Source organism: Blastomyces gilchristii (genome assembly GCF_000003855.2).
Source record: "Blastomyces gilchristii SLH14081 genomic scaffold supercont1.7, whole genome shotgun sequence".
Classification (NCBI taxonomy): domain Eukaryota; kingdom Fungi; phylum Ascomycota; class Eurotiomycetes; order Onygenales; family Ajellomycetaceae; genus Blastomyces; species Blastomyces gilchristii.
The window spans coordinates 555,755-574,795 of NW_003101676.1; the positions used below are offsets into that span (position 1 = coordinate 555,755).

At 28.7% G+C, this 19,041-nt stretch overlaps 1 protein-coding gene across 1 annotated transcript; it reads left to right on the top strand.

Moving 5' to 3' along the window:
- Nucleotides 1-13,192: 13,192 nt before the first annotated feature.
- BDBG_16961 (uncharacterized protein) lies at nt 13,193-13,475 on the top strand (the record flags this gene model as incomplete). Its single annotated transcript, XM_031724799.1, has 2 exons — nt 13,193-13,220; nt 13,330-13,475. Coding segments are annotated over 2 exons (173 nt in total), but the record flags the coding sequence as incomplete, so codon positions are not given.
- Nucleotides 13,476-19,041: the final 5,566 nt, after the last annotated feature.

The window sequence follows — 19,041 nt, forward strand, 5'->3', positions numbered from 1 at the left end:
ATATTCTTGAGCTTGATAAGACAGTCAGTCAATGTCTGAAGTTGTGTACAGAAACCTTCATAAGTCTGGTCTTTGTCTACACTTATAAGAATCTATAAGAGTTCAAAAGTTAATATCTTCTTGAGTATGCTAATCTTCATTTAATTCTTTCAAGATTGATCACCTGCCTCTAGAATCTTAGTGTCAAAGTCAGGAATGAATATTGTAAGAGAAGTGTTTCTCTGTCAGACACTCTGTAATCAATCTAATGCTTTCTGTTGTATGACAGTGTCTTAAAACAGAATATCAAGATATTTTATGATATTGTCAGGTGTTTATATCACTGGTTCACATGCTTTCATTCATGAATAGAACTTCTGTTTCACACAATTCTTCAATCATTCATTGATATATCAATCTTGATTGATTAATAAACTGATAATATCTTCATCTATACTCAGTTTTATGAGCATTTTCATTCTTCATGATGAGTAGAGAGTGAGATCAGAAGCATCAAAATATGCAGAAGTATCTAAGCATTCTTTCAGCACTTTTGTATTTGATTCTGTAGATGTTGAAATTGCATGAATTCTTTGTTGAGTTAATTGTTAAATCTCTTCATATTGAAGTTGTTGAGTCATATACATGTCTGTTATCTGTTGCTGTTGTAATTTCAACATTGCTCAGAGGTACTGTGATATCACTTCTATACTCACATTCAAGAATTCTCTTATATTGTCATTAGACATGTTATTCATTGAATGTATGATATCTGTGAAATCTGAAGAAGTGTAATTATATGAATATCTTATATATCTGAGTGTCAGAACTCTCAGATCTTTTACTGACATTCTCTTGTAAGATCTTATTGCAGGGCCAGAGTGACTGATGAGTAAGCTTCTAGCTGAGAACTCAGTATCTGCTTAACTGTTTCTCTTTCTTACACATTGTTACATGTTCGAATATCTCTCAATGAATAATCATTTCTAATGAGAAGATAATACATGAATAATTATTTTTAATAAGAAGATGATGAATGTTTTTCAAGTGTAAGAGGCCTACACTGAATAGATTAGTATAATATATAGGTCTTATATAACAAAGTGAAAAATGTTAAAGAAGGAAAAGAAAGAGAAAGTACAAGAATCAGCAATTGAAGTGAATATATTTATACGCGTTTGTAGCAGCTGAGGATCAGCGATCGAGAATGGCCGAGAATCAGAGTGGTAGGAATCTGTGAAGTGTAACGGAATAGTCTATAAGAATGATCGGGCGCAGCCCGTCACAATCTTCATATCTAAGAAACTGAGTCTCACTGAATACAACTATGAGATCTATAACAAGAAACTTCTTGTAATTATACACTGTCTAGAAGAATGAGACTCTGAACTCTAAAGTATCTCTGAATTTGAGATAATCACAGATTATAAGAATCTCAAGTACTTTATAACTATATATAAACTTATCAAATAACAGATATAATGATCTGAGTTCTTAAGCTGCTTTTATTTTACAATACACGATTATCTCAGCAGTCAGAACTCAATAACAGATGCTCTCTCATAATAAGAGTAAGATATGCCTTTTAATGTAACAGACACCTGTTGAATGAACTGAGAACATCAGCTTCTAGATCTGAAGATATTAGTTAATCAAGATGAAACAACTTATAACATCTTCAATTAGAACACCCTCTCTCTAAACTGTCACTGATATTGACACTGATATTAACACTGATACTGATACTGATATCTTAACTTCTTCTGAACCTACACTGAATGAATTATGATATATAACAGCTCAAACTGATGAACTTCTTCAAGCACTCACTAAAGCAGTATATCAAGAAGTATCTCAATTCCTCTCAGAACTATGTATAAGAATTGATATCTCAGAATACTCAATCAAGAACAATAATACTCTGTAGTTTTATAAACAACATTGAGTCTCTCACTCTGAATTCTTACACACTCAGATAATACAAGAAATGCATAATTTATATATAACTAATCACTCAGATTGTGAATAATTGTACTGAATAATCTCTCAAGAGTTCTACTAATCTGAGATATTAAACAGCATTAGATATTTTATTTGAAACTGCAATCATTATTCCTTCATCATCTTGTAAAAGAACTGTACAAAAGATCTACTGAAATCACTTAATATCTCTGATAAAATCTAATAAGATGTAGTAATTAACTTCACTGTTAATCTCTCTGAGAGTAAGAATTATAAGAATATTCTGATCATTATAAACTAATTAAGCAAAGATATAATATTAAAATCTTATAATAAGATGAATACTGAATAAGTCACTGAAGCTTTTCTACAGAGTCTGTTCTATCAGATGCATGAATTACTGAGATCTATAGTATCAGATCAGAGTCATCAATTTATGAGTACTCTCTGAACAAGAATCTGTCAAGTTCTCAAGATTATATATTATTTGTCAACTGACTATCACTCTGTGATCAATGATATGTTAGAACAGATAATTCAGACTGTAAAGAATTATCTTTATAACTTCTATAATCACTTATAAGATGATTGATATAATCTTCTTCTACATACAGAGATTACTATCAGCAGCTGAGATACTGTTTCAACAGATATAAGCCTGTTCTTCCTTACACATAATTATCATATAAAAGTATTGAATCTTCTAGAAATCATGCATTTCACATTAAATTCTCACAGTTCAATTCAGATTGCTGATAATATAGCAATGAAGCTTTGAGATATCTGTGACTGAGCAGAGACTTTCATAGCAACTGTGAAATGAGACTAAGAGAATCAAATCAATGTTCATTAAGATTTCACTGAGTAATATAAGATAGAAGACTTGATGTGATTGAATCTCAAGAATATATAAATCACATGTTCATCTCATACACTGAATTATCATCATATCAAGTATAAAGTGATAGAAGTTCTAGATAGTCATAACTACTGTCTTGACACATTATCAGAGATTCACAATGTCTTTCACACAAGCTTGCTCTGCTGCACTATCACTGATTCATTCTCTTCTCAACTGATTTTCAACTGACAGCTGCCAGAGATCATAGAAGAGGATAATGAACTTGAATGAAAGATTGAAGATATTCTTGATAAGAGATCTCACAGCTGCAGCTGATAATATCTTGTAAAATAAGTCAGCTATAACTGCTCAACCTGAACTCTGAGTTCTGTGTTATTCAAGATCATAGCTCTTGACTGGTGAGAACTATGCATAATCAGAGAAAAGAGAGACTAATGTGATAAGCTATGTCTGATCATTATATAGACTATTTTTTTACACTTCATAGATTCTGCTGAAAGCTCTGATTCTCAGTCATTCTCAATTATCAATTCTTGGCTGAAAAACTCACAGAATTCCTATTCTTCTGCTCTGAAGCTTCACCGCGTACACATCACATACACATATAAATATTCATTTCAATCACTGATTCTTGCACTTTTTCTTTCTTTTCCTTCTTTAACATTTTTCACTTCATTATATAAGATCTATAAATATTATACGGATCTATTCAGCGTAGGCCTCTTACAATTCTTTAGAAAAGACATGAAATAGAAATCTATTATAGATCTAACTTTCATGTTACAAAATCTAATTGAAAAAAGACTTATAAACTGATTTATTAATTCAAATGAAATCTTAGAATTAAGTCATGAGATCATTCAATTTGATATTGAACTGAGTGAAAAATAAAGAAGTGAAAATTCTCTTCTCTCTAATTAGTATAACTTTGAAAAAGCTGATTGAAAAGCAGTTGAAGAAAGTGTAAAACAGCTGAAATCTGAAAAGCAGAGTGAGCTCTATTGAAATCAAAGTCAAGATATCTCAAATAAAATACTTGAGAATAGAGTAAAGCTGATTACATCTATTCTTCTAACAAGTATTAGAGAAAATATTTCAAAGAAAAAGTCTTCTGAGTATTTCAAATCTTGATAAAATAATAATATCACTTTTAAAAGAAAGCAATTAGTCACTGCTAAGAGAGATTGAAAGAATAACTTAATATCTGATGAAGAGTTTAAAGCTATTGAAAATAAATATTTTTCAGATATTAAAAGAGTCAAAACAGATTGCTGGAACAAATTTCTTGAAGAAGTATAAGAAAAGAAAGTTTTTAAAGCCTTTAACTATACTAAAACAAGAAGTGTAGCAAAGCTTTCAATCTTAGAATATGAATTTCAGAATGAATCATATACAGTAAATTCTTTTGAGAAAAAATATCAAGCTTTTATAAGAATTCTCTTTCAAAACTCATCAGATTCAGATTCAGAGAAAGAGAATATATCACTTTATAACTATATTAATAAAAATCACTGAGAATGATCTGAGCTTACATATGATGAACTAGAGTCAGTGATATTATCAAGTTCAATTAAAACTGCTCCAGAGCCTGATTCAATCAATCACTTAATTATTCAAAACACATATTCCTACTTGAAGAATGAATATTTTCAGCTCTTTTTCAGTCTCTTAAAAAATAATTATCATTCTGAATATTGAAGAGAAGATACTGAAGTAATCCTTATAAAATCTAATAAAAAAGCTTCAATTTCTAAGTTATATAGAGTAATATCTCTGTTGAACTGTTTGAAAAAAATTCTAGAAAAGATAATAGCTACTAGATTATCTTTCATAAGATCTATTAGTAATTCTCTTCTATTTAATGAATGAATGAGAGATAGAAAACAATGTTCTGCAATTGACACTGTTCTTTCAGTTATTCATGATATTCAAGTAACAAAGCATGAAGATCTGGTCTTAACTGCAGTTTTTATTAATATAAAAGATGCATTTGTTCATGTTTCAAAGTCTAAGATGATTCAAACTTTGAAGATGTTAAAACTGTCACTTGCTCTAATAAAATGAATTAATTGTTTTATATCTAAAAGAATTATACAACTATTCTTTGATGAAATGAAATAAGATAACATTGAGATAAAAATAGAAGTATTATAAGAATCTTCAATCTTATCTGTTTTATTTGCAATATACACTGCATATCTATTCAAGAATAGAGAGATGAAAATAGTGAGATCTTCAAGTTATATAGATAATATTGATCTACTCTACAGTTCAAAGACAATCAAAGAGAATTTAGAAGTAATTTAAAAAGAAGTAAACAAAATCTTTGTTAGAGCAGATATCAATCTAATTCAATTTAATATGAATAAAACTGAGTTAATTCACTTTTTTTCCAGATTTAATAAGCAAGAACTAAGTCTAACTCTTTTAAATAAATAGATTAAACTCAGTTTGAATATTAAATGACTAGAAGTATGATTAAACTTCAAGTTAAATTTTGAATATTATATTTAACAAAGAATTATCAAGACAGAGAGACTACTGAATAGTATAATTAAACTATTAAATACTGAGAGAGGTCTATTCTTTCAGACTATAGAATAGTTATATATAGCCTGTATTATCTCAGCAGCTGATTATAAAGTTCAAGTTTAATGAAATAATTAAGATAATTTCACTGAACTCTTTCAAAGTCTGTAAAACAGAGCTTTGAGAAGAATTCTGAGAGTATTTAAATTATCTTCTATTAAAACAATACAAATTGAAGCTTTAATTTCATCTTCTACTATTCAATTTGAAAAGACCTGTATGAACTATGCTCTGAGAGTCAGAAAGATGAGCTTAAATTATATAATCAGAGAAAGAGTCTCTTCTTCATTTTCATTAATTGACTCTGAAAATGAACTGGATTGAAATAGATTTCTTGATTGAAATAAGAATAATACTTTAAAGAAAATGCTCTCTAAACTGTATAAACTATATTCACTGATTAAAAATCAATTTTCTTTATTAAATGTTGAGAAAATTAATCATAAGAAGATATCTCTCTGAAGAGAAGAGCTGAAATCTTTCATAGATATATAAATAAGTGAACTATCTAAAGAGAGAGAATATAAACAGTATTTGAAGAAGATCTCTATAATTAATATAAAAGACTCTATTCTGGTTTACTCAGATGACTCAAAAAATGAGAATTTGAATAGATTAGACACAAACATTTCTTATACTGAAGATAATATCAATTTTATCTCAGATTTCTGAAATTTAGACTATGAATCTGAAGTCTTTGATACTGAACTATTTACAATAGTGAAAGCTTTCAAATTAATTGAAATAAAATCTTATAAAAAAGAAAATAGTTTGAAACAGGTTTAAATATTCTCTGATTATCAAGCTGCTTTAAAAAGATTTAGAAACAGTTAGATTTATAATGATTAAATAAATCTTACACTGATTTTAAGCTCTGTTTTAAAAATTCAAAAGAGAAGAATATCAAAAATGATAATTCATCTGTACTGAGTTTCTACTTATATGAATATTCATGACAATGAATTGACTGATTCAGCTGTAAAAAAGAGTTTAGAATTAAGTAGATCTATTTAAAAAATAGTGTTCTGATCTTTCATAAAGAGAAAGATAAAAGAATCTTATTTAAATAAGTAAAATGAAAGCTGACAGAAATAAAAGAAGAGTATATATTATTCAAGATTTGAGATAAAATTAAAGTGAAAATCTTGTACAATTAAATATGAAAAGAAAATATTATCATCTATAATTCAGCTGAAACTAGAACATGATTATTTCAAATTCTATATATAAAGAGTTAATAATAGATTTGATTTAACAGAGTACTTATTCTGCAATGCAAATGAAAATTCTGAGTATATTATAATGTATTGTGCATTATACGATAGTCTCAGAGTCAGATTAAAGAAGAAGTATGATTTAAATCAATTAAATATAAGATCCTTATTCTCAACTGAGACAGAAATTAAATACTTAATAGACTTTCTATCAGAAACTCAAGCAGCTATAAGAAAATGACTGAATTCAGAAGTATCTGAATATGAAGAGATGAAAATTGATTAGATATAGTCTGTTAAAACAGCTATACACTATCTTTTAATAAGTTTGTTTTATTATAGTCTCTCTTTACTGTACTTATTTCTTTCTGTTCTTTTCTATCTATCTATTTAATATGTCTATCTTTAAGACTATGTTCTCTTTTCCTTTGTCATGATGTTTTCACATGATTTCAAAGTATCAGAAGGTGTTGAAATACTGTAATTTATAAACAGTTTTTGTATTCTGAGCTGAAATTTTCTGATTTTGCATATTTAAAATTTGTGGTTCAGAAGAACGTACGACCGCCGGATAATAACGCGGCCGCTTCCGAACTTGCTTATGAATGTAAAGAGGCCATAGCAGCCACCAATTAATTTAATGTACAGTATATAAGAAGCCGGCATACACCTGTAATCATACACTGACTCAAGCAACCTTTGAATCATATCTGATAGCATGTCTAAAAACCAGTGAGAAGTGCAGACTTCTTCAGAGCATGATAATTCTATCTACAAAGCAATTCATAGTTATCATATCAGTGTGATTCTAGAACATCTCAAAAGATAGTGTATAAAGAGTGATGAGTGAAAGATTATCTGATTGATACTGCTTCACTTGTTGAGGAAAAACTTCACACTCAGGTGAATGCCACATATACAAATGAATGAGATATGAGAAAAGAAATGAGAGCAGTGAATCAGATTCAAAGAAGACTGCTCTTCACTGAGAGAGATAAAAGAGAGAAGTAATCATCACTGAAGTCATATAATGATAACAGAAATCATATAATAATATAGTGATACAACAATAGACATTATACAATTAATGAGAAATCACTGAAATGAATACCTTCTCTAGTCAATATGAATAACACTCTTCTCTACTATATGAACTGAAAGATATGCAGAACCTCTCAGAGAATTTACTTAAAACAGTAAGAAAAGTAGCTGAAATCACTGAATCAGAATTAAAGCTCTGTACATGTATGAGAATTCTAAATAAGATCAAGACCTTGTGTACACAGTAGCAGGCTGAGGTGAAAGTCAAACAATAATTAGCATTCACTGCAGATTAAGTATTCACTATGAAGAGCTTCATTAACACAATCATCATTATCAATAAGAATAGAGAAAATCAGGTCTTAAACCTGCAGTGAGAGATTGAATATTTACATAGATAGATAACTATATTGAATCTGAAGATCTCATCATAATTGTTCACAATCTCTTCAGAAGTATACACATTATCAGAGACTGCTGCATAGAATGAGAATCTGAATATAAAATATATTAAGTCAGAAGATCTGTTAGAGTCATTAAGCTTTAATAATGACTGAAAAAATAATGCTGCAATCAGCTGACTAAGTCAGAAATAATTATATTATTGAATTGAATGTGAACTTACAGACAGATAGTTAACAGAATTTCAACAAGTCTTAAGATCTGCTGTATTTCTATATGAAAAAGTAAAGTTATTATAAATAACTGATGAAAAGATGAATCTCACAGACTCAGAATAATATTCATTCTTATAAACATAAAATGAGTTTTTCAAATGAATCTTGTATCACTTTGAGAAAGTGAATATATAAGACAAGTATTACAAACACTTTACTAAGTGTAGATAAGTAAGTGATCTTACATCATACTTCACACACTTCAGTTTATACTATCTCATATTAAATGAAGAACTTTTAATATCTTTCTATTTACAGATCTTCAGTCATAGTCTTACATCTGAGTTGAGAGTGAAATGAAAATGCTTAATCTCACAGTCAGACACAGTGAAGAAAGTATATAATATTCTTATTATACAGAAATAAGTGAGTCAATTATAATAGAAAATACTGTAATTGAGTATGTCTCAGCAGAGAACAAGTAATCAGACTTCTATAATATAAGTTATATACTCAGATGCAATGAATCTAGATCTGAATACTATTACTAAAGCACTGAATTCCCTGAAAAAGAAATTCTCTGAGTGAAAATCTTAATATTATGAGTATTGAGCTTGCTTTAACTGCAGATGCTAAAATCATGATATAAAAGATTACACACAGTGTACACAGTCAAGAGAAGTAAGAGAGTCAAAAAACTAGCAGAATCAGTGAGCTCAGAGACACTCACTAATATTCTATGAAAAGTCTTCAAAGTGAAAGAGATGTCTGTGTTAGATGATTCTCTGAATTCTGTAAATACTGAGAGAAAGCAGGCTTCTGAATGAATACAGATGAGAATGATAAAGCAGACACTCATCTCATGTCTTTATGCCTGAAAAGTTTAATATTAAGGAGTTCTTAAATAAAACATCAAGAGATGCCGTAAAAGTGTTAGTAAACATAGAAGCTCTTATACAATATATTAATAATTATATAATTCAAAGACTGAAAGAGATCTGCTGAGTGAAGAATCTCTGATGTATAAGATTATCTGATAACTGATATTTGATATCATCTGCAAGAGTAAGAGTTTTCTTGCACTTCAGAGAATAATCTTACTATATTGAGTGTGAGAGCTGCAGAACATGAAATATGATCTTATTCTTAAACCTTGATTGATTTCAAAGGTTCAATTCACAGATTCAATAATGTACATGTTATATACAGTTAACTGATAGAAAGAAAACAGTTTATATAATTCTATCAACTGATATGAGAAGAACATTTCACATCTCTGATATAGAAGGATTAAATCTGCTTACACATTAATAAGCAAAGAGAATGATTTGCAAGATCTCATTTAAAAGTATTCTGTATATCATACAGGACCTGAAAGTGAAGAAAACTAAGATAAAGAATATACAGAAGAATAAGTGTATAAAGAAGCTTCTGAAGAAGTATGAGAAGGTCTTCTGAATAGATTTTTCATCAGAATTACTGCTGAAACAAGAATTCATACATGAGATTGACACAGAAGATGCAAAACCAGTCAATCAGAATGCATACTCTCTATCACAAACACATCTTGAAGAACAGAAGTGTCAGATCACAGATCTTCTAGAACATGATCTCATATAACTCTCATTAAGTATGTGAGGCTTTTCAGTTCTATTTATGACAAAGATAAATGAGAAGTGACAGATGTGTATTAATTACTGAGCACTCAATAAGCTTATAATCAAGAATGAATATTCACTATCATGAATTTAACAACAGTTGAATATGATTGAAAATACCTGATATCTATTGAAGATCAATCTTCTCTCAGAATACTGACAGATCTGCATGAGTGAACTGTCAGTCTCATGAATCACATTTAATATGCAATGAGAGAAGTTCAAATTCCTGATAATATCATTCAGTCTAATAAATGTGCTTATTATCTTTTAAACAATGATGAATACAATTCTTCATAAATAAAATGAAACCTCATGCCTCATATATCTTGATAATATCCTGGTCTTCTCAAACTCATATGATGAACACCTAAAGCATCTTGATAAAGTGCTTACAACTCTGGCAGAGTATAAGCTCTATGTCAAATCAACAAAGTGTGTATTTGAAATGAAAGAGTTGAAGTTCATAGAACATGTAGTAAGTGGTGGCTGTATACACCCCATCTCAGAGAAATTGAATGTCATAGTGAATTGGCTGCGGCTAAGAAATATACATCATATATGACAGTTTCTTGAGTTAGTCTCATATTACTGCAGGTTCATCAAGGATTTCACATCAGGCTTCAAACCGCTCCACCACGAACTCGCTCGATTTTTCGAATAAGAACCCGCCGATAGATCCATCGAAAAGCCCTCGATCATACGAGCATTTTGACCCCATCGCCGACCGCATACCCCGTGTGGTGGTGGAGATATCCAGCCAAACGTGAACTAGACATTGTTCGAAACTCCCGTGTGGGATTATCCCCCGTTCACCCCTACCACATCACAACCCCAGGCCAAATTGCCATACAAATTGTAAGATGAAGAGACCTAGCCATATGCACCAATCTTCTTGATTTTGGAAGATCCCTGATCTGTAATTGTGGAGATATCTGAGAAGTGACCTCCGCGAAAACCCTGTCCACCTTTGATGTTTCAAAACATCAATGCTAAGTCTCACCCTTGTACCGCCCTTCCCAATCTGGCCCATCCTCAGCAGAAAAATACAAAAAGATATCTTTATAATAATATTAAGCATATAATCAATGAACACTTCTGAAGTGCAATCTCTGTGATCTGTCATCAGTGTATCTAGACTTCAACACCAAGTCTCACTCTTGTACTACCTCTCTCAATCTGGCTCATTTCTGACAGAATAATACAAAAAGATATCTCAGTAACAGCATTCAATACATAATCAGTAGATAATGAGTTAACAGCATATTAACAACTATAAAATCAGTATACTTCAAGATCTGACTGAGTCTTTGATCTCTGTATAGTGAGATATATTAAATCTAGTTTTAATATCTCAATATTTAGTAGATTCTGCAAGAAATTGAGAACAGCAATACTAGATTTCTATTGAATTTAAGAATTAACTCTATATTAATATAATCATTGACAAAGTCTTCTATTTTAAGATATAAATAATCAGTTCCTCTACATTCTGCTGATAATATTTATATTATTATATAGAAACAGACTTATATTCTCTATAATATCAAGACTCTGAAGAGAGAAAGTCTTGATAAAGAGTATACAGTAGTGTATATCTTAGCAGTTTCTATCTCATTCTTCTACAGCAGTTAATGCAAAAAAAAAAAAAAATCTTAGAAATAGTTTTTTACTTCTCTTGAAAAAGTAAGATGTTTTTCTCTGAGTTTTATACAATATTCTTATAAAGAATTAAAAACAGAGCTGTTTTCTATCATAATTTCATATTCTTTTAAGTAAGAATTACTTTTTCAGTGACTGAAGAGCTTTTATTAATACTTAATTTCTTTTTACACTCTTTATTAACTGATTTGAGTTGCACACTTGTTGTGTGAGAAGAATTGAATGATTTAGAATAAAATTGAATAGTTTTAATTAATTTCTCTGTAAAAAATTGATTTATTTTTTATCAGTTTTTCTCTTAAAAACTGTCATATTATCTGATTTATTATTAATTGATATTATACTCTTCCTCACTGTATCTCAAGAAAGAGATTGTAAAGATTTTATTAATTTATCTTAAAAATTAATTTTAGTTTATTAGATTCTCTTTAAAAATCTAACCTAGTTACTGAACTAATATGAAAAAAATCAGGTGTTTTATATATAAAAGTCATTTATTCTTCTTTTGAAGCAGTCTGATCAACTTTTCAATTGAAAATAGACTTAGAAATATCTCAATTGAAACAGTCTGATCAACTTTTCATTGAGTGAGAATAATGAGTTTAAAAATACACTCAGTTGATATGAAAAAAGATGCTTTCTCAAATGCTATTTCTGAGATTGAAATTCTGAAGAGAAGAAAGAAAGAAGAAATAGAGAAACAATAAGTTCTTGAAATACAGAAACTTAAAAAAGTAAGTAAGATTCTTGAAAAGCAGTGTCTGAGTGAGATAAATGAAGAAGTTCTGTTAATTCTTCATACTCAGACTAGATAACTACAGAAGATGATTAAGTTCAAACTTAGAATCTCAAACACAGTTCAAAAAACATTGAAAATTTCTAGTACAATCACTGACTCTTTATCTTACTCTTATTCTTTTTTTTCTACTTCTTCTTCTTCTTTGAATCAGAAGAAAATATATGCTCAAGTAGCTGAATCTACTAGCTTTAAATCTGCTATCTCAAAATCTGCTCAAAATTCTGAGATAACTAAGAAGAATACTGCTCATATCTCTATTCATAGAAAAGTGAAAAAGAAAATATAAAAAGAGAAACTTTCAAATCTTCAGAAATAGAAGACTTATTCTCAAAGTCTCAAATCAGAACATTCTGCAAAGAAACAAGCTAAACTCAAATCTTATTTTCAGAATCAGAAATGAAATTAATCAGCAGTTCTTTTCTCAGTTGATAACTGATATTGAAGTTCAAATATCACTTATAGCTTCAATTGAGTTATTATTCTTTGAAAACTTCATCATTCTGACTATAATGTCTGAATTCAGTGCTGACTTTCTTATTCAGAATAAGAATCTCTGAAAGTCAGCAGTAAAATCTTTATTAAATACAATAATTCTATCTGAAAGAGATGAAAAGTGAGATAAATTCATTCTTTATAATATTTCAGTTGAAATTTTTGACTGTGAAGAAGAAATGCTACTTCTTAAAAATGAATCAAAAGAATATAACTCTATTCAACTGAGAAAGAAGTCTGTATGACTAAATTCAATTGAGTTCAGACAAAGCAGAAGAAATATCTCTATTCTAGTATATATAAAAACACTTGAATAGTCAAAGATCTCTCAAGTAAGAGTAGCAGGTTTAAAAATGAGAGTTCATGAATACAAAGACTTAAGAATGAATCTCAAAGCTCAAACACAGTGTTCAAACTGTCAAAGATATGAATACTTTGCAATCTCATGTTTTAGAGACTCAAAATATGTATTCTGTGTCAGAGATTATAAAACTAGTGAGTATAAATATAAAACATGCTCAAAAAGAGATGAAATATATCAATACACTCTGCTTAAGTGCTCTAATTGCAAAGAAAAATATATATCTAGCTCAAAAGAATGTATATTTACTTCTAGAACTCAAAAGAACTGAAGAAAAGATAAAGCTCAAAGTCAATCTAGAACTGAAGAGAAGAGTCAAGTCAGTAAACTTATAACTGTAAGCTTAAAGAGAAGAAACTCTCAACTATTTAAATCTTCAAACTTCAATTCTTCAGCTAAATATAAACAGAATTTAAATTCTCAAACTTCTATTAAGATTAGAGAATTGAGAAATGACTCTGATAATAAACTAGATATAATGTAAGCAGTTGAGATCTCTACTTTTCAAAATAGTTATAATCTACTATCTGATAATAGTGACTAGATTCTACTCTATCTCTACTCTCTTTTAGTATGAATATATAACAAAAATAATAAAAAAAGTTTAAAAAGTCTTCAAAAATCACATTTATTCAAAATAATATGAATAGAAACTTAAATTGTATTTATTCTTATCTTCAAATTATATTTAAATAAAAAGTTAATTTTATACTACTTGAGGAACTGAATTTTGATGCTGAGTAAAATTATATCATTTCTCATTCAAGCTACTACTGCTTTCTATCTTAAAAGTCTGAGATAAAGTCAAGAGTAGTGATCTATAAAAGAAAGAGATCAAGATATCAATTTAATCTAAGATTTAATATCATGTCTGACCCTGATATTCTGATGAGTGATATTATAGATAAAGAAAATGAGTTTAATATAATACAGCTTATAAATATCTATAATAAAAAGTCATTGAAGAAAAATAACAATATCTGAATAATTGATAGAGAATTTCTGAATATAACTTTATCAAGAAACTCTATAATTGTAGAAGATTTCAATGCACATCATTTCTGATAAAATTCAGAATGCAAGAGAGCAGTGAGAGCTGATAATCTGATTGAATAAATCTTTAAGCATTCAATAGATTTGATTAATAAGTCTGATCAACAAACATTTTTTAGAAAAGATATAAAACAGAAATCTATTATAGATCTAATCTTCATATCATAAAATCTAATAGAAAGAAGACTTGTAAACTGATTTATTAATTCAAATAAGATATCAGAATCAGATTATGAGATTATTCAATTTAATATTGAACTGAGTGAAAAATAAATGAGTGAAAATCCTCTTCTCTCTAATCAGTTTAACTTTGAAAAAGCTGATTGAAAAGCAGTTGAAGAAAGTATAAAACTGTTAAAATCTGAAAGACAGAGTGAGCTATATTGAAATTCTGATCAAGATATCTCAAATGAAATGCTTAAGAATAGAGTGAAGCTCATTACATCTATTATTCTAATAAGTGTTAGAGATAATATTTCAAAGAGAAAATCTTCTGAGTATTCAAAACCTTGATAAAATGAGAATATCTTATCTAAAAGAAAAGAATTAGCTACTATTAGAAGAGATTGAAAGAATAATATAATATCTAATAAAGAGTTCAAAGCTGTCAGAAATGAATATTTTTCAGATATTAAAAGAGCTAAAACAGACTGCTGAAATAAATTTCTTGAAGAAGTATAAGAAAAGAAAGTTTTTAAAGCTTTTAAATATACTAAAACAAGAAGTGTAGTCAAACTTTCAGTCTTAGAATATGAGTTTCAGAATGAATTATATACAGCAAACTCTTTTGAGAAAAAATATTAAGCTTTTATGAGAATTCTCTTTCAGAACTCATTAGATTCAGATTCAGATTCAGAGAAAGAGAATATATCACTTCTTAACTATATTGATGAAAATGACTGAGAATGGCCTGATCTTATACAAGATGAATTAGAGTCAGCTATCTTCTCAAGTTCTGTTAAAACTGCTACAGAGCCTGATTCAATTAATCACTTAATTATTCAAAATATATATTTCTACTTAAAGAATGAATATTTTGAGCTCTTTTTCAATCTCTTGAAAAATGAATATCATTCTGAATACTGGAGAAAAGTCACTGGAGTGATTCTTATAAAACCTAATAGAAAAACTTCAATTTCTAAGTCATATAGAGTAATATCTCTATTAAACTGTCTAGAAAAGGTTTTGAAAAAGATAATAACTACTTAACTATCTTTTATAAGCTCTATTAATAACTCTCTTTTATTCAGTGAAGAAATAGAAGATAGAAAACAATGTTCTGCAATTGACACTGTTCTCTCAGTTATTTATAATATTCAAATAACAAAGCATGAAGGTCTGGTCTTAACTGTGGTTTTTATTCATATAAAAGAAGCATTTAATCATGTTTCAAAGTCAAAGTTAATTCAGACTTTGAAGATGTTAAAACTGTCACTTTCTCTAATAAAATGAGTTAACTGTTTTATGTCTAAAAGAATCATACAACTTTTCTTTGATGAAATAAAATAACACAAGACTGAGATAAAAATAGAAGTGCTGTAAGAATCTTTAATCTCACTCATTTTATTTGTAATATACACTGCATATCTATTCAAAGATAGAAATATGAAAATAGTGCAATCTCTGAGTTATATAGATGATATTGATCTAGTCTACAGCTTAAAAACTATTAAAGAGAATTTGAAAGTGATTGAAAAAGCTGTAAAGAAAATTCTTATGAGAGTAGATATTAATCAAATTCAATTTAATATGAATAAAACTGAGTTAATTCATTTCTTTTCTAGATTTAATAAGAAAGAACTATCTCTAACTCTTTTAAATAGAGAGATTAAACCCAGTTTAAATGTTAAATGATTAGAAGTATGGTTAAACTCTAAGTTGAATTTTAAATATTATATTCAACAAAGAACTGTTCAGACAGAAAGACTATTGAACAACATTATCAGACTATTAAATACAGTGAGAGATCTATTCTTCTGAGCTATGAGACAGTTATATATAGCCTGTATTACCTCAGTAGCTGATTATGAAGTTCAAGTTTGATGAAATAATCAAGGAAATTTCACTGAACTCTTTCAAAGTCTGTAAAACAGAGCTTTGAGAAGAATTCTGAGAGTATTCAAATCATCTTCTATTAAAGTAATGAAAATTGAAGCTTCAATTCTTCCTCCTGCTTAGACTGGCCGCCGGGACCATGAATTTCACGTTTGGTCTCATTTGGGCTGGTCTCATACATTTCTTGGCGTGAATCCCGCTGGGACTGGCTATCAAAAAAACATGTAAAGTGACTATATATCAGATCTTCAAATGAAACCATGACTTGAAAAAAATGAGAAAGTGGTCTCATTTGGTCCCATTTAGTCTCATTCTTAGTATAAAGTTACTATTTTTAGACATTTTAAGGTTTTTTTTAGACTATTTTTAATTTTTTAAAAAGTAATGCTTTTTGATAACACTTAAATGAGATTTAAAGTCATTTAAAGTAATAAAAATAATTTAAATTGAGCAGTGAAAATCATGATCTCATTTGAAAAATGTGACAAGAGTAGACAGTAAGTTTCACTGGGACAGTATGGGACTACTATCTAATGTTAAAACCGTGTAATGGGATCAGTCGAATTGGTAATGAGACTATCAAAAAATCTGGTCCTGGTCCCAGACACGGTCACACAGTCAGTCTACTCCTGCTATTAGATTTGAAAAGGCCTGTATAAACTATTCTCTGAGAGTTATAAAGATGAGCTCAAATTATATAATCAGAGAAAGAGTCTCTTCCTCATTTTCATCAGTTAACTCTGAAAATGAACTGAATTGAAATAGATTTCTTGATTGAAATGAAAATAATTCTTCAAAGAAAATGTCTTCTCAACTGTACAGACTATACTCACTCATTAAAAATCAATTTTCTTCTTTAAATATTGAAAAACTTGATCATGAGAAGTTATCTCTCTGAAGAGAAAAGCTTGAATCTCTTATAGACTTATAAATAAGTGAACTATCTAAAGAGAAAGAATATGAACAGTATTTGAAGAGAATTTCTACAATCAATATAAAAGACTCTATTCTGATTTATTCAGATGACTTAAAAAATGAGAATTTGAATAGATTAGATACAGACATTGCTTATACTGAAGATAATATTAATTTTATCTCAGATTTCTGAAATTTAGACTGTGAATCTGAAGTCTTTGATGCTGAACTATTTGCAATAGTGAAAGCTTTCAAACTTATTGAAATAAAATCTCATAAAAGAGAAAATAGTTTGAAAGAGGTATGAATATTCTCTGATAGTCAAGCTGCTTTAAAAAGACTTAGAAATACTCAGATTTATAATGATCAAATGAATCTTGAACTGATCTTAAACTTCATTTTAAAAATTCAAAAGAGAAGAACATCAAAGCTGATAATTCATCTACATTGAGTTTCTGCTTATATGAATATTCATGATAATGAATTGACTGATTCAGCTGTAAAAAACAGTTCAGAATTAAGCAGATCTGTTCAAAAAATTGTGTTCTGATCTTTTATAAGGAGAAAAATAAAAGAATCTTGTTTAGATAAGTGAAATGAAAGCTGACAGAAATAAAAGAAGAGTATACATTATTCAAGATTTGAAACAAAACCCAAGTGGAAATCTTGTTTAATTAAATGTAAAAAGAAAATATTCTCATCTATAATACAGCTGAAATTAGAACATGACTATTTCAAATCTTATATACAAAGATTTGATGATAGATTTGATTCAATAGAATGCTCATTCTGCCATGCAAATGAGAATCCTGAGCATATTGTAATACACTGTGCATTATACAATAGTCTCAGAGTCAGATTGAAAGAGAAGTATGATCTAAATCAATTAAATATGAGATTCTTATTCTCAACTGAGACAGGAATTAAATACTTAATAGACTTTCTATCAGAAACTCAAGCAGCTACAAGAAAATAGCTGAATTCAGAAATATCTGAATATGAAGAGGAGGAAATTGATCAGATATAGTCTGTTAAAACAGCTATATACTCTCTTTCAATAATTTGTTTCATTACAGTCTCTCATTATTTTACTTTACTTTTTTCTTTCTATTCTTTTCTACCTATCTATTTAATGTGTCTATCTTTAAGACTGTGTTCTCTTTTCTTTTGTCATGTCAAATGATTTCAAAGTATCAGAAGATGTTAAAATACTGCAATTTGTAAACAGTTTTTGTATTCAGGGCTGGAATTTTCTGATTTTACATATCTGAAATTGGTGAATGTATAATAGTTAACTTTATAGATATAGGAAAAACGCTGAGAACTTTTAGTTCTCAGGTAGATGTAGACTGGCCGCCGGGATCATGAATTTCATATTTGGTTTCATTTGATCTGATTCCATACATTTCTTGGCGTGAATCCCGCTGGGACTGACTATCAAAAAAACATGTAAAGTGACTATATATCAGATCTTAAAATGAAACCATGACTTGAAAAAAATGAGAAAGTGATCTCATTTGATCTCATTTAGTCTCATTCTTGACATAAAGTTACTATTTTTAGACATTTTAAGATTTTTTTTAGACTATTTTTAATTTTTTAAAAAGTAATGCTTTTTGATAACACTCAAATGAGATTTAAAGTCATTTAAAGCAATAAAAATAATTTAAATTGAGAAGTGAAAATCATGATCTCATTTGAAAAATGTGACAAGAGTAGACAGTAAGTCTCACTGAGACAGTATGAGACTACTATCTAATGTTAAAACTATGTAATGAGATC